General features: G+C 44.3%; 2 protein-coding genes across 2 annotated transcripts in view; one reads left to right on the forward strand and one right to left on the reverse strand.

The window, feature by feature from the left end:
- The first annotated feature begins 4,424 nt into the window (after positions 1–4,424).
- Positions 4,425–13,361, forward strand: FAM228B (family with sequence similarity 228 member B). The gene is given in 7 exon segments (XM_054179910.1): positions 4,425–4,508; positions 4,511–4,576; positions 8,378–8,448; positions 9,080–9,277; positions 12,043–12,120; positions 12,931–13,018; positions 13,123–13,361. Coding segments are annotated over 7 exon segments (738 nt in total). The 5' UTR covers positions 4,425–4,462; the 3' UTR covers positions 13,314–13,361.
- A 1,833-nt stretch (positions 13,362–15,194) lies between these two features.
- The window catches only part of ITSN2 (intersectin 2), an 82,164-nt gene continuing 80,964 nt past the window's right edge, over positions 15,195–16,394 (reverse strand). Inside the window, exon 40 of the mRNA XM_054179912.1 lies at positions 15,195–16,392. Coding sequence (XP_054035887.1) covers positions 16,235–16,392 — 158 coding nt within the window. The 3' untranslated portion in view covers positions 15,195–16,234. The remainder of the gene's footprint in view (positions 16,393–16,394) is intronic.

A 16,394-nucleotide genomic window follows, 5' to 3' on the forward strand; every position in this document is an offset into this window, starting at 1 on the left:
CGCTTGCTATCAGCCATTCCCATGCAAGCCAAGGGGTGGAAGAGGGTGAGGTTGCATTTTACTGTGGAGGGACAGACACGAACAGAGGCAGAAACATTAGTACATCTCATCATGATTTCTGCCCATAGACCTGGTTCATTCCGTGAATTGAGGCAAAACCCTACTCTTTGCTTTGGCACTGAAGCAGAGGTCTGCCACTCCCCCCAGCACACACGGAGGTTTGGTCTGATGCCTCTGCTGTGCCACTGAGCACATGCGTAGTTGTGTGTTCTCAGGCAGAGCGCTGAACTGCTGCCTTCGTTTCTGAACTCTTGAGACTTACTGAAGTTGCACTAAGGGCACATGAGGTGTGACATTCTTTATGCTTTTTGTTCACCTGTGCCCTTGTTGCCGTTAAGACATCAGTGCTCAAAGTTTACTGGTTCTTGTCCACCAGCCCACTGCATTTCTACCTGTTTTAGTCACCTGACCACATCTTTGCTTTGAAGTTTTCCCCAGAGGGACGAGGGTCAGCTCGTGCCCTTCTCTGTGTTCTAGTCACTGACCCTTCAGTGTTTGGGCGTTGTCATGGAATAAGACTGACACGTCAGGGTATTTAAAAATGACCAAACATACGTCTGTCCATGTGTGGGATTCTTCTGTGATTTTTTTCCCTATGGATTTTGAGATACTTGAGTTCAGGCTTTTAAATCCTTCTTTGAAACTAAACTAATTTGGAATCAAATATAGCTAAAATTAATTTTGTTCTTATTGACTACAAAAGCTAGTAATTGATTTGTTTCTGCAGATGAAAATATCATGGAGCCTATTCTTTTGGAGACTCCTCTTCACCTAGTATTATAGTCAGAGCCTCAGCTGTCCCCTGTACAGTAATAGGTTTGCTCAAATCTGGATTCTTTCATGTGTTACAGTACACAGTCTGATTCAAGCTTGGTAGTGACATTGTGCTCCCTCCCCAGTCCTTCCAGAAATTTGCAATCCACTACAATTCAAAACAACTTTCTATAGCAGTCAGTGACAATGCAAATGGACATGTTGAAAATGTGTTTTATATGTAATACTGAAAGATGCCCTGGTGAAGCTGAAAAACTTAGTGTAACAGTTTCCTTTTCCCCTTGGGTCTGTGGTGCTACACATAGCTTTCATACTGAGAGATGTTTCTTGCTCTGGGAGATTATTACTTTTCTTATCTGGAAATGGGCTAAAAGACAATGTTAGAAAGATTAAGCAGATCATCTTGAATCAAATCTTGGAGATATTACTTTGAATTCAGTTAAGAAACTTAGATTATAGACACACAGAGTAGTCCTCTTATGGAGAGCAAGCCCTCAAGTGTTCTTGGGGGGGGGGAAATAGAAGAAAACTTAGCAGTTGAAATGTTGTAAAGCAGTTTCTTGTTTAAACTGGATAATGCTTCAAACATCTGTACTACAGTTCCTCATGAGCAGTCCTCCTGAGGTTGCTGAAGTTCAAGTTTTCTGCTGAGTCAGCTGCCCTTCTCTCTACAGTAGTCCCCTGTAATAACAGAAGAAAATAAACGAGGAAATAAATAAATCAGCAGTGATAAAAATCTCATGCACAATTGTTGCAGTGGCGACCAGGCTCAAATCCATCTCAGACTATGCTGTACTCAAAGCCAGACAGCTGCATTTCCATCTGAAAATGAAAAATACTAGTGTCTGTATTCATGGGGCATTATCTGGTTTAAAGAATAAACACTGAGTACTTTAAAGCATTTTCAGCAATCTCTCCCAACATGTGAGGAAAAGCTGCTTTGCTTTCTACTTGCAAAGAAATAATCCAGAACAAGAAGAATAAACCCCAGAAAATACATACTGTCAAATGCACCGCAGATCTGACCCTGGAAACACTTAGACCTCTGACTTTGCTTAGGAACTGGGATATATGCCCACTGTGTAAGTACCAACCAGGATGAAAGCCTTTGTCTTCACAACTATCGGGCCTCCTTCTAGCTAGGTAATACAGAAAATTGGTGTAAATTTACAAGGTTACAAAAATACTTAGGTATACATATGGTCCTATAATCTGGGCCAACTGCAGACATTTTCTTTGCTAATATACCTGTTTATTTGGGGGAAAAGTGGCAAATCCTGTCTCAAAGTTTAAGCCAGGACACAGACAGTGACAATGAATGTCCTGAAGACTGTTGCTAAAGCAAGTCAGTCAAATGCTTGATTATACTGTCTTCATTATATTCTCACTGCCATTCACTGATCACAGAATGGTTTGGAATGGTTGTTAAAGATCATCTAGTTCCAATGCTCTGCTATGGGCAGGGATACCTCCTACTAGACTAGCTTCCTCAAGGCCCTGTCCAACCTGGCTCTGAACACTTCTTCCACAGCTTCTCTGGGCAACCTGTTCCAGTGCCTCACCACCCTCATGGGGAAGAATTTACTCCTAATGTATTATTGCACAGCATTTTGAAGGGGTGTTATGCTCACACTTATATACAAAAACATGGACAGTTGCAAATAAAATAACTAGTATTTACATGAAAGTGTGCCCAGTGTTTTATGAACCTTGCCTCCCAGTCTCTGCCTTACTCATTTGTAACAAGGAATGGAAAAAATACTCAATTTTGCTGAAATGTGGTCCAAATTTTAAGAGCTGCTCAGACTGTTCTGCACGTTGTTTATCTCATTTCAGGATGGATTTACTGAGGAGAGAAAGAATTAAGAAGACCCCAGTAACAACCAGTTGGATGTATTTACTTCAGAATGTGCAACTCAGTAGTTGCCATCCTGGGCATAGCTGCCTGCTGCTGTGTCCTCAGTTTCTGGATTTCAGAGGTTTCTACCTCAAGAGTGCACTCGGCTTGACTCGATTCAGCTCAGCCCGCTTCGGTCTTTCCCTTTGGGCGGTGCTGTCGCCTCTCACCTGCCGAGGAGGCTGGTTATCCTCGCTTCTGATTGGTTCGCTCACCCGGGCGCTTCCTTTCTGATTGTTGGGAACGTCTGCCCACGACCACCGGAGTCCGGGGGAGGGCGCTCGCCTTCGAGTTGCCAAGGCAGCGAGGGACGCTGGAAGGCCGAACGCGGAGGGATCTAGTCCTGCTTTCGTCCTGCCTCGCCCAGCCTCTGCCCAGGACGGCTTCTGATGGGTGGTGGTCCTGCAGCCGGGCAGTCGGATTGTTGTCTTTACGGGCTGGCTCGCCTCTTCCCGAGAGGCTGGGGTGATGAGGGATCAGGACTATTTTCTCCGGCGGAAAGACACAGAGAGACTGAGTAGAGCTTTGCGTTCGAGGCGCGGCGTCGTCCTGCCCGCGGTTGGGCTGTGCCCTGCGGCGCGGCCCTTTTCATCACAGCTGCTTCCTGCCTGCCCTGGCGCCTCTCGGAACCTCGCCGGAGCCGGTGAGGGGACCGCAGCACGGAGGCGTGCCGAGAGGTGAGTATGGGGATCTGCTGCCTGTCCTCGGCTCCCCTCGGCACTGTGGAATTCGCCTCAGGGCTGGGCAGGGTGCGGGGCAGGCTGGGCACCTGCCGCCCTGCGGGGTCCCAGCCTTTCCCTCTCTCCTGTGTTGCTCCTATCTCTGCCTCCGTGGTGGAGGGGCCAGGACGTGTACACGGTATACACGGTTTAGCGTTTACAAACTACAGTGTTCTAGTACCTGGGAGAATCGGAGGGGACCCGTACAGTCAGCGAGCTGTGCTTGCAAGGTGTGACATGCCGGCATGCTGAGGTGATGGTGAGGCATGGCCTGCAGGCATGGCCCGCGTTTCTGTCAGAAAGGGGCTTTTAAAGGGGCTGAGGCATGTGTGAGGGTAGTTGTTTGTTGTTGGTTGGTTTTGTCCTAGGAATTACTAAAATGTGTCTTCTTGAAGCTGATGCCAGGACTTGCATTTGGGCAGAGGCTGAGTGTGAATTTTAGTAGATGGGTGCTTGGGGGTGAATGTTCTGCCTTGCTGGACAGGACTCATGAGGCAAGAGAAATCTGTCTTTTAAAAAAATTACTGATACAAAACTGTACTCCTGACAGTAAGGTAGCATGCAGATATATCCAGGAAGGTATTTTAGGCAGCTGGTGTTTCATTATAAGTGGATCCTGTCTTTGCCAACCATGGAGAGCTGGCATCTTGAAGAAACAATCCAAAAGAAAATATTAAGATTCAGTAGCAGCTTTAGTTATAAAATGGAGGTGAAAAAATCATGTCATTTCTTTAAGGCAGATTGCCACAGCAGGCATTCTTTCTAAGTTTTCTCTGATTCTTTCTTCTGGGGAACTCTTTTGTGATGAGAACTCTTTTTTTTTTTGTGATGGAACTCTTTTGTGATGAGAGCAAACATCTTACTTTTGTCTCACAGCAAGATGCAGTCTTGCTTTGTAATATGAAGATAGAGTCTTGATACTAGTTACTGAAAACAGATGAAAATGAACCTACTGGGGTTTTTGTTTATTTTGTAAACTTAGAAACTCTGAAAATGGTATTTTTCTTTTCTTATGCTTGTCCAGGGATTTGTAGCATTTGTCTCTCAGAAGAACAAAACTTCTTAAGTGGAAGGAAATCTACAAAAGATGGCCTGAAACAGGAGCCTCTGGCACCTCTGCAGATAGGCTGGATATATTGCTCATAGGAAAGTATGCTGTCCTGTCTAACAACCAAGCTTGTAGCACCTCCAGTTCTACAGTCCTCACTGTTTCTCTGGTTAATTTATATGGGAAATTTAGTGCTGATTGGGGTGCACTGGGTAATATAGTGCACAGCCTCCTCCACAGGTCATTACAGGATGGAGAATAAACTGTGAGAGTCATTCCCCTGCTCCTCAGAGACAACAAGGTTGGATATACTTTACAGCATTCCCTGGAGCTTAGTGTACTTGGGCTGTCTGGAAAAAGAGGAGTTTGTTTTCAGAGCAGGGGACCTCTCACAAGGAATACCAGCCTCCATGTCAGGCACATGCTCTGCAGAAGCCACAGGGCACATGAAGGTTTTAATATTTTTTTTAATGTGAGTCTACATTTCCAGATGAAGAGAGACAGGGTGCTTGCTTTCCAAACCATGTAGTAATGTCTAATTATAAGCCCCTGTTTTGCATTGCGTCTTTTGTCTCCTCTGTACAAAGAAGGCAGGAAATTGTGCTACAGGAGGTGCTCATTACCCAAATCCACAATGCCAAGGCTGGTGTGGATTTTGGGGTTTGGATGCTGCCTTACAGGGACTGAAAAATAAACAGTAGAGGATTGGGATGTTGTGACATATTCCAGTGTGAATCCTTCAGTTTGCTGATGTCTGATGCAGGAGAGAAGGAAAGTCCTTGGTATCATGTGCGTTATTTCAGGTTTTTAACTTTCTTGCATTGCATGGCAGAAGTGAGGATTTTTCTTTTTCTAGGAGCAGTTGGAGTGAAGGACATGAGCTTGAAAATTTGAGGAAGGAAATTTCAAAATGTGGCTGGGCAAGGCCCTGAGCAATCTTGTCTTTGAGGCCAGCTGCTCTCCAGACAGGCAGTGGGATCAGATGACCTCCAGAGGTCCTTTCCAACATAGGCTTTCCTGTGGTTTCCAACCCTTTCAGTCAAAAAAAGATAGGAAAGTATTTCTGTGAGGAGGCAGGAACAGCCAGGCAGCTGTGTCTGTCAGTGAGTAAGAGCAGGGAGTATGAAATAATAAATATATAGATTAAAGACTTCACCTTGAACCAATGGTATGAGATTTGTATCTGTTGCCTAGAGAGGTCACTTGGGAGTCAGTATCACTGAAGTACTGGGTTGCTGGAAGTAAACTCTGAACTTTTTTTTACAGGACAACTTGTATCTTGTGCAAATACCTCGTTTGGAGAATCTTTGTAGATTTTTTTTAGCTAGATGTTTCCACAAGTGATTGAAGAACTTAATCTTTTATTTTTTTTCATTGCTGAAAGATCTGGCAGAAGAGTGTGGAGGTTGGTATCTCTGCAGAAGTTACGCTTTTCTCTTGGGTCCCTCTCTAAGTAATTTCATGAACACATTGTTTCTCAGGAAGCATCTCCAGTGAATCTGAAATAGAAGTTTAAAAGGAGGTTTCTGTAAAGGGCATTTTGTGTCCAGTTGTGGAGCCCCTATGACAAGAGGGACATGGACATGCTGGAGCATGCCCAGAGAAGGGCCACGAGGATGATCAGAGGGCTGGAGCACCTCTCCTGTGAGGACAGACTGAAAGAGTTGGGGCTGTTCAGTCTGGAGAAGAGAAGGCTCCGAGGTGACCTTATTGTGGCCTTCCAGTATCTGAAGGGGGCCTACAAGAAGGCTGGGGAGGGACTTCTCAGGATCTCAGGTAGTGATAGGACTAGGGGGAATGGAATGAAGCTGGAGGTGGGGAGATTCAGACTGGACATGAAGAGGAAGTTCTTCCCCATGAGAGTGGTGAAGCCCTGGAATGGGTTGTCCAGGGAGGTGGTTGGGGCCCTGTCCCTGGAGGTGTTTAAGACCAGGCTGGATGAGGCTCTGGCCAGCCTGATCTAGTGTGGGGTGTCCCTGCCCATGGCAGGGGGTTTGGAACTGGATGATCCTTGTGGTCCCTTCCAACCCTGACTGATTCTGTGATTCTATGATTTTGCTTCTCTGGTTCTGCTGTCTCTCATCAATCAATCCAAATATAATGGTGCCTGTACAGTAGAGGAGATGGAATTTCCTGGCTGGAACTCAGAGTTAGTGCTTAGCATAAGCTCTGTCTGGTAGAACTAACTTTAAAACCCACTAAAATGCAGCCATCCCTGTGATGGAATGTAGCAGTTATTTGAAAGTGACTCCAATGTAATTGAAAAAGGCTTAAAGGAAAGAAGGGAAAGAAAGAAGGTAGAATTTGATAACTTTGAATGTTTCCAAAATTCTTGTCAGCTTTGAAATAATTTGTGAATCACTTTGTTCTTTCAAACAAAATGTACCACCTGTTTCTTGTGGAGATGAGGACAGATAGTTGCTGTCAGAGGGTATATTACAACAGGTACTTGGCTGTAAACTTGGTACTTCATCTCCCTCAGTTTAACTTGCTGTGATATGAAAGTACTGCTGAATGTAATCTGATAGAATTCCTCTAGAGATGTGTTGTGTTGTTTGGCTGGAATTGTAGAAAAAAATAAGGGTTTTGGTGTTCATACAATAATTGTATATGTTTTTGAACCTTTTAATGCTTCTCTCAGAACAGTCCAACAATGCATGTTGTAAATAGCTCAGATACTGCCTGGCTCCTAAACCTTAATTGTTCAAGACCTGTGAGAGAACATGATCAGCAAATGCCTTGGCAGGTGAGTGCCTCTCCACATTCTACTGTCAAGAGCCACAATTCAGGACACATGAAACCAGTATCTATAACTGGGATCCCAGGATATTTGGGTGTAGTTGAATTCCTCACTTGGAACTGGCCACCTAATAATACCCACTGAAGGTCTAGACAGCGATCTGGTTTGTCTATCTATCTGCTCCCCAGGACTGCTGCCCCAAAGTATGCCTGAATTCGTTAGTGACTCCTGCTTTGCAGGAATGTGTCTGTGCTTTTGGCCCTCTCCTAGATGTGGTCAGAAGTGTGCATTGCAGGAAGATGTGTGCTCTGTCCTTCTGTCAGCGTGCTGTAGATTGAGGCTGTCTAGCACCCAAGTAGTGGGTGACTCTTTCATACGAAGCCAAAAGTTCATGCAGGTCAGCAGTGTTATGCATCCAGAAATGATACTGCTGCCTGTCTTATGTCTGCATGAGTGGGCTGCTGACTCAGTAAGCAGCAGTCTGATGGCACAAGAGGTGCTTAAACTGTGAGTGGTTAGAGTTGAACATCTCTTCCTTTTGTTTCTTTTCTTTCTCTCTCACTTTCTCAGTCTCTTCAAATAAGCATGCTCAAACCATCACAATCATAGCTCTAAACTGGAATGTCCCAATCTCCATTGTTTCTCTTTCATCTGCTCACATTTTCCATCTCCTATCCTGAAGTATTCCTCAGAACTGCTGAGGAATCTCTAAAGCATCTCTCTACACCTTTACTCTCAGTACAAGTGAATCCATGCTATACAAATAGCAATCAAATTGTTGTCCCTTTTCCATGTGGCTCCTTGCAAAGAGGTAGCTTCTTTCTGCCTTCATTGGACACATGTGAGCAACAGTGGCAAGCAGCAAGTGGTAATGCAGTCACAGTGAGGAGTGACCAAGGAGTTGTGTGCTCTAGTCCTGCTGAACATGTGCATTCCAGTTCTTTAAGCATTCTTCTGTTGCTACGTTTAGCTTAACTGTTGAGGGCAAGTCTTGCTGGGATTTGTGTGCCTGTGCTGTTCTGCCAGCTGGGTTATGATAAGCCATGCTTTTCATCACAACAAAAGTAATTATTTTGATTTCAAGGGTAATTCTGAGTCTTGCTTTACTAAATGTGTTCTTTTGATGTTTTGTTAGGCAGCATCTGATGAGAGTCAAGACATCATTGCTTCTATTCAGTGCATCTTGGACAGAGAAAATTCTTTTGTGAGGGTAAGAAGTGGTGTCTTTTCTCTCGTTTGCTGTGTGCTTTCCTGCATGTCAATGTTTTTTGTCCTGGTCAGTGATTCATGAGAAAATGTCAACTCTATTCTTGAAGAACTAAGTTTAGAAGTATGAATTTCTTGCCTCTTCAGGCTCCTTAGGAAAGGAATGAAATGGTAGCCCTAATATGAGCTTAGGAATCATCTGTCTTTGGTGACTTACCTGTCTGTTTGCACCTAACTTGTGTGAGTGTGATTGGGTGGTGACAGGGGGCCTGTGAGTAAAAGGCAGGAGAGCTGATCTGATCTAGCAGGATGCTGCTGCTGTAGGGAAAAGGTCCTGCTGCTGCCTGTCTTACAGAGCCCCCTGCTCTGATAAGACAAAGTGAATGAATCTCTTCTAATCTTGCACTACAGCTTTAAAAATTAGTCTGAAAGCCATAGCTCATGCAAGAGAGATCTTGGAAACAAGTTGTGAGAAGTGGAGGGGGAGGAACAAAAAGAAGGGCTGGAAAGCAGGGCCCTTGCAGCAGTGACCAGTCAGATCAGGTCAGCCAAGCTGTGTAGTTTCACCTGTGGACCCTTTAATGTGGTTGGTCGATAGGTTGTATGGTTTTTATTTTCCATTTCTTACTGTTTAGGAGGTGGACAGGTATTTGAGGCACAGTGACTTCTTAAATCTGAGAAAGAAGGAGATGCTGTACAAGAAATGGCTTGAGGATGTTTCAGAGCCATTGCTACAGAAAATTGAGGACAAAATGGACAGCCAGTCAAGTGAAGAAATACGCAAAAGGAGGGAAGAACAACTGTCTCTCTACTTAAACCACTGTAAAAAGAAGGTATCAACAAGAAGTGAATTTCTGTCATGGATAAGGGCAGGGTGCAGAGGGTTGTGGGCAAGATTGGGGTTTTAGCCGTTACTTGCTGCTCAGTTGAGTAGCCTGGAGCTCACATGCAGCCTCTGTAACTTACTCTTTTCAAGGGCTTCTATGATGGTGATGTGTTGTTACAGCTGTTTAATTTCATCATCAGATACCAACAATAGCATTTTTGGTGCAGTGAGCACATACTGGGGTCTGAATATGGTGAGACACCATATTGTACAGCAAATTTCCTTCTCTGAGCTGGACCATTTAGGGCAAAAAACCCTGAGCTCTGTCAGCTGAAACCAATGCTGAGCCTGTGACCAGGGAGGGGACTGTGCTCATGTCTCAGGAGTTCAGCTAGAGCAGAAGTACTGCAGTATGTTGGCAGAGCATGAGTGAAACAGTTTTGTGACCTTGGATGCTACTGATCAAGCTTTATAAAAGGAAAAAAGGTGGGAGCAGGGAGGCACAGTTTTCTTAAGTTTTCATGGAGATGAATAGACCAAACTCATGGATTCTCTAGTTATGTGTGGTTTTGTACTCACAGAAATTGCAGTCACTGTAGGAAATGCTGGCTTTGTTGCTTTTGCTCTGAATTTCACACTGCTGTTTAAGTATCAGACCCCATGATTCAACTTTCTACATCTCAGGAGCAGATTTATAGAGTAATAAGAGCAGTTACATCATCTGCCACATATGGGATAATATTTTATGTAGAGCAGGCTTTTGTTGGCAGTGGAAACCACTGCACAGTTGAGTTATGAGACCATAAATAATCTCCCCATCCAGAAATGAAAATGTCATCGGAGCTGTGTTGTTTTAATGAGAGCAAATGATCTCTCTTTCGAAGGTCTGAGACCTTTGTTCTAGTGAGCTGCCTCTTTGTGGGATTTTTGCCTTAAATCTACCTGCTGTTCACCCCCATGCTCACCTCTTCTTTACCCCCGTGGACTGCAGATGCATGATGAGATGATCAGTCTAATGTGAAGATGGCAGCAATGCTCCTTTTCTTCTAGCACTGGCACAAGTGCCACACTGCAGCCTGCAAAGAGGGGGAAGTTTCCCTGACCCAAGTGGCTGCTCTATTAGCCACAGCTCAGCTTCTGGTAGTCTAGGACATTTTAGACATTGTCTGCTGAATTGCTGCAGACTGAGACCCTTCTGATTTCTTTGTAAGAGCAGGCTGTTGCTCTGCTTTCTGCCAAGGGGTGTGTGAGTGATAATACGGCAGTTGCACAGAGGCATCAAACACAGGGGTACTGCACAGCACCTGGCACAATTGACTGAGGTCTCAGCACGTATTGTAGTGGTGTGACATGTAATAACAAGCCAAGAGGTGGCACTAAAAGTCTGCAAATTGAGGCATATTGGGGCTTGAAGCTTTCCAGGGACAGAAACAGGAGATGGTGAGTGGGGCTGTTGCTTGCTGTCTGAAGAACTGCCAGATCCTGGGGAGCAGAGGCCCCTGCAGAGGCAGCAGTGTCCATGCTTAGCAGTACCTGAAGCCCCATAGATCTGCCCAGGTACCTGTCTGGGAACAGCACAGGCCCTTTGGGGCCTGACACACTTGCCAGACCTTCAACACAGTGACTTCTGAAACTTACTGCAGATCTCACTCTTCTACGTTTGGACTTGTCTGGCACTGTTCTTGAACTGTTCAGGTTAAAGTATGTTTTTTCCAACTTTCAACTTGAAATCACATCCAAAGATGGATAAAATGAACTGTTATGGGCTGAGACCTAGAAGGCCATGGGCTGAATGCTCTTTTTGTTTCCTTATTTCGTGGGATCCCTGGAGAATCACCTGCACAAAGAAGCTGAAAAACTGCATTTCCAAGGTTTTGGAGTAATGACCAAGAGGAGTATTTGATATGCCTGCCCTGTTCTTGCTGTCACTTTTGGCTGCTTATTTATTTCTTTATTTTGATTCTGTGATTTGTGTTCTCCTCTGTACAGCTCTTACTTGATGTGATTCAGGGAAGACCTGTCTCACTGGCTGTAAATAAGATATTAAAGCTTGATGACAAATGGTTGTCATTCACCTTTCTCAGAATCAGGTTTGATCACCATGTCAGCATCAGTTTCTGTTCAGCTTCTTGGTAGTCTGTTTGGTCTGGTGTTCTTTGGTCTTGGCATCTGTAGTGAATGCCAAATGGTACTTGCTTTCCCCCAGCTAACTCTAGTCATAGGGAACTTGAATTGTGGAATATGAAGTTTCTTCATGATGAGTTGGAACTGTGGTCTGGACCACTAGGTATGGTTCAGGTCTTTACTCCTATATATAGACAGAAAAGGAAGCTCATGACCAGGACTTGGAGCTTACATCTTGCAGACCAGCGACCTGCCTAGGGCTGTGGATGGTGGGTGCTCTATCACTTCTTTCCTTTTCTCTTTTCTTTCTAATACATGTTTTCTTTGAACAAAACTTCCATTTCTCTTGACTTGCCCTAGTTATGATTGGCATTTTAGTCTGTAACTATTTCTGGATGCTTCTTGGAAGCATTTCTTATGTATTTATGCCAATGATAAATTAAAATAGATGAGGGAATGTGCTTGTTATGCTTAGGACACCTTCCTTCTGAGGTGCAAGGGTGTGAAAATTTGGGAGGTCTTTTTTCTGCTACTTCTGGTGCTGTGTTCGTGCCATGGCTGGCTGTGTAACACTTAAGCTGGCTGCTCTCTCGCTGGTTTATCAATAATAGCTTCTGAGACCTGACCCACTGCCTGCTTCTCCCACAGGGCTATGTGACTTTGGAGACTTACGACCCATCAGAGTACGATCCACTCTTCCTGAGGATGCGCACAGACTGCTGGAAGGTGCGATGGTTACTGACACTGTGAGGTTTAGAGCCACTCTTTGACCAGCAGGAAGTTAATGGTTAGAGGGGACAGAGCATGTCACTGATGTGTTGCTGTGGGGCATAGAGCAATGCATTATAGTTTTATTAATTGAACAGATATGGTCCCAATTCTTACTGCAGTTAAGACCAAGGTTGTTTGAAGATTATTTTCACAGGGAACACGGTTTGGAACCATACTATGCCCAGTTTTGGAGGCAGTAGGCAATGGAAGGGGGTGAGGTTTGTTTTCCTTATCTCAAATTCATTGTGATAGTGTGGAAAGTGTCCTATCTAAGGAGGGCTGGTGAGTTCCCAGGCAAGCTGGGTGTGTGCTCAGTAGAGGAAACAATCTAACAGGTCGGGTGATGCTTACAGAAGCTCGCTCAAGTGCACCAGACTTGGGTAATACCATAGAAGAGTTAGGACTCTGGCACTGATCTGTGAAGTGCAGCTCTTTATATCCCTTCTGGATGTTGTGAGCCCTTAGCAGCTGTGGGGAGTGAGCTGATACTGCATTGCAATATGCCATGCTGCTTCCAGGAGATGAGATCTCCTATCTGTGGTGTAACTTTATGGCAGAGTTTTTGAATATGTTCTGGCCTGAGGAGCAGAGATGCTCAGTGTTTCTTAGGCCCCTCAGGTCTTGGCTTTATTAATAAAAAGTGAGGTTGATGCTGCTTCCCTGCTACCCAGTGGTACCTTGACATTCACCTTGGTCTGTGGTCTCTTGAGACTGACAAAGTGCTTGTGTTGGTGCATGAGCATGAAAGAACTGTCTCTGTCGCAGGTTTCAGTTCCAGCTGTACAGGATCCTCTGTTAGAAGGCATTCAAAGAAGGTTTATTGAGACAGGCATTATCAAGCAGTGTGAGACAGGTATTTGAAACAATTTGTGTCTTGTGGAAGTGTTTCATGCTGGGGGGGCATCCTTGTTTGTGACAGTAGATGCTCACAGGAAGTACTTGTTACTTTCCTGCCAGGAAAAACATACTCTACCAGAGAGCTGAGCAAACTCAGTAGAGCAGAACTGCCTCTGCTTCCACTAAGCCGACAACGTATGGATGCAGTGGAGTGGCTGAAGATACCATACACCTACATTGCTAGTGATGTCTACAGAAAGAACAGGTCAGAGTTTTGCCTTGTTTTCCTGTGTACAGGCTGGTTGGACTGAAAATGCAGTAGAGGTCAGTAATGGTGAACTGGAGCTGTGATGCAGATGCCTAAGAGAGCCTCAGGTGGCCTGCCCTGAGACAGAAGTGTTTTGGAGACTGAAGAGTGGGGTTTTTAAATAGTTAATATTTTTTTTTTAAGTGCCAGTGCTCTGATTCACCCTTTGAAAAAGAGCTTTTGAAAGCTCTCTGGTTCTGCCATTGCAGTGCATGACACTTCAGTGAACTCCTGCTCCCACTGACAAAAACATCAAAGCTGAGCTGGGAGCTCAATGTCCCTCCTGAAGCAGGCCCTGCCCTTCCTGCGGTTTTATGCCTCTTACTAGCCCAAGGCTTTACTCCAGCACATCAGTTATGGGATAATGGCATGTTCTGGAAGGAAAACTGGTCACAAATATGGATATTTCCTGGAGTGACTCCATGTGGGGCAGAGCTTGTGCAGGAAGCTGCACTGGATTACAAGAGCCTTCACAATGCATAGATTGGCAATCCTTTTAACTTCTGTTTAAGGGCAGAAAGTCATGAGCCACCACAAGGACAGTGAGAGCTGATGATGTAACCTGTCCTCTGGCTGACTGAAGTGGCAAGCATAGCCATCAGAAGGTACCAGATGCAGAGTATGCTACATCTTCTGCCAAAGCAAGTGACAACAGGCCAGGGCTTCTAGCAAACTGCAATAAACTCATTGTCTTAAACATGTGGCTCTGAAGTACTTTTACTCAGCAGCCAAAGAAATATTTGAGCTGCTGCTCCTGGCTTTTTCCCAGCTCCAGCCCATGCTTTTCACCCAAACCTGCTATTTTAGAAGGTTTAACCTGGGCTCTGCCCTACAAAGACAGAGTTGATGGTCTCTGTTTTACAGGTGGGCTTTGTACTAAAGGAGATCAATATGGTGAGAAAAGTTAAAGACGACTGGTAGACCCGTGTTCAGAGCAGTGCAGGATCCAGATGATATCCCCAGTCCTGGCAACAGCTCCAGCTCCTAGTCACTGTATGTTGCATTACAAGGTAGCAGTGGGCAGAGGGAATGGACAAAGCTTGCAAAATTTTAGCTACAGCTGTTCAGTTTTGCATGAATCTGAAAGAGGTCACCTTAAGATTTGAGAACAAACCCCCTCATTGAATGAGAAGGAGCTCCTGGCTATGCCTGTGGTTCCCAACTGTGTACTGGAGAGCACTGATAAGGAAAAGATTTGGTTTTGTTTGTTCCAATGTTTTATCGGAACTCCCACAGTGAGTATCTTGCAAAATGCTATTTACAGAGAAATCTTAGGGTACTACCAGGGTTTCAGAGGACCTTCTCCTCAAGGCAGTGTGCAAGCAGTAACAAACTTTAACATAATACATAATTTAACTTAATCCATATTGATTGCTCCGAGAGGGCAGGAAATAGGTAGGGGAGAGACAGTGAATGTTCTTGTATAAAACATCTAGCACTCTTCAAAGAATCTCTGCTGTTGGTGTTCCACAGTTTCTCTTGTTCCAGTGTGGCCCAGACTCCCTGCTAGTGTGACTGCAGTGGCCCAGGTCTCAAAGGCTGCAAAGAGAATCTTTCTCATGTTCAAGAAGCTCCAAACTCCCACTGTAGAGACACAATCTCTCAAGAGTTGCCAAGATTTAACTTTATTTAGGATTAGAAATACTGAACCACAGAAAACTGTTAAAAGTAACAGAGGTTGCCTCAGCCCTGTAACAGGTGGGTACACAGATGGCAACTGGGTGTGAAACTGTCAGACAGCAGGAGGCATTGCTGCATCCCTGGGAAGCAAGGGCACAGGCTGCTCAGAATTGCGTGCTGTGCTTTTTCAAAGCAGTTGAAGGAGGCAGTAAATTGGTTACAGTGTATCAAACCCTTTATAAACAAACTTTTGTTTCCTTTTCTTTTTCTTTTTTAAACAGTCCCTGATTTTGGTGCCAAGGGCAAGTTTTTGCTTTCAAGCAGTTTGGTGGTGGGGTGACAGTTCCCCCAGAGCAAACCTTTTAAACGTGTAATAAAACTTCTACTGAATTTAATCCTGTAAGTATTTTTTTTCCTTATTTCACATTCCCCTGTACAATAAAATATACTCTTAAAAAATCACTATGCATCCATAAACATCTGTAGACAAATTACATTAATAAATTTATACTTTACTCTCTATATACATGTTGGCAACATCAAAGCTTCGAGATTCACAATGGAGGTCTGCAAGACCAAGGAAATGTACACAAATAACTTAAGACATAGGAATAAGAAGAAAGGCTGGAGAGTATTTTTCCACATTATTGTGGGTCACAGTATTTGAAATATTTTTTTTTCCTAGTTATTCTTCACAACCACATTGTCTCAGCAGAGAACGATGAATCAAACTGAAGCAGAAAGAAAAATCAAGTAGCAGTTACTGATTTCAGTGCAGAACTATGTCAAGTGAAGAACTACACTTAAAGCATATACAATATCTCAGAGACTTTTCCAGTGCTAAGGCTTCTTCAGCATTTAATCTTTAAAACTATCATCCTGAGATGGGAAGATTCCAGTGGATATCACTTGTCAGAATTCAAATGGAACGATTCCAGTGCTGAACTTAAACCATTCCTCAGTCTGTGGCAGACTAAGTGGTAAAATAGATGTACATCTTGATGCCACATTTCTGTTTAATGCTTTTCATGACCCTGAAAACGCAAGCATTGGCATCCAAACGCAAGGGATTCCAACAGAACCAAAAGGCACTGAGCTGTTGTACTGTACATACAGTGAGATCTGTGTTTGCATAGATCAACAACTTCCAACACGGCAAGGAACTGAATGCAATCAGTAACTAAGGGGAAATAGGGAAGCTGCAGGAATTCTTGCTTAATAACCAGCATGGGGCAAAGACTCTTTCACAAACACAAAAGTCCAGGCTGTCAGCTTCCTGTCCTTCATAAATTAAGCAAAGTGTTCTTAGGTGAGTGTTTTCTGATCAAAGAGCTGGAGGTCGAAACGGACCCAGACTTCGCCCGTTGGAACTTCATGTAGCAGTAAGTGTTTAGTTGTGGGGCCTTTACTTTCTTGCTCTGTCCTGATTTTTGCTACTGGAACTTCAGTGCGACCCAAAAAATCT

The sequence above is a fragment of the Dryobates pubescens genome, chromosome 3 (genome assembly GCF_014839835.1).
Source record: "Dryobates pubescens isolate bDryPub1 chromosome 3, bDryPub1.pri, whole genome shotgun sequence".
NCBI lineage: Eukaryota > Metazoa > Chordata > Aves > Piciformes > Picidae > Dryobates > Dryobates pubescens.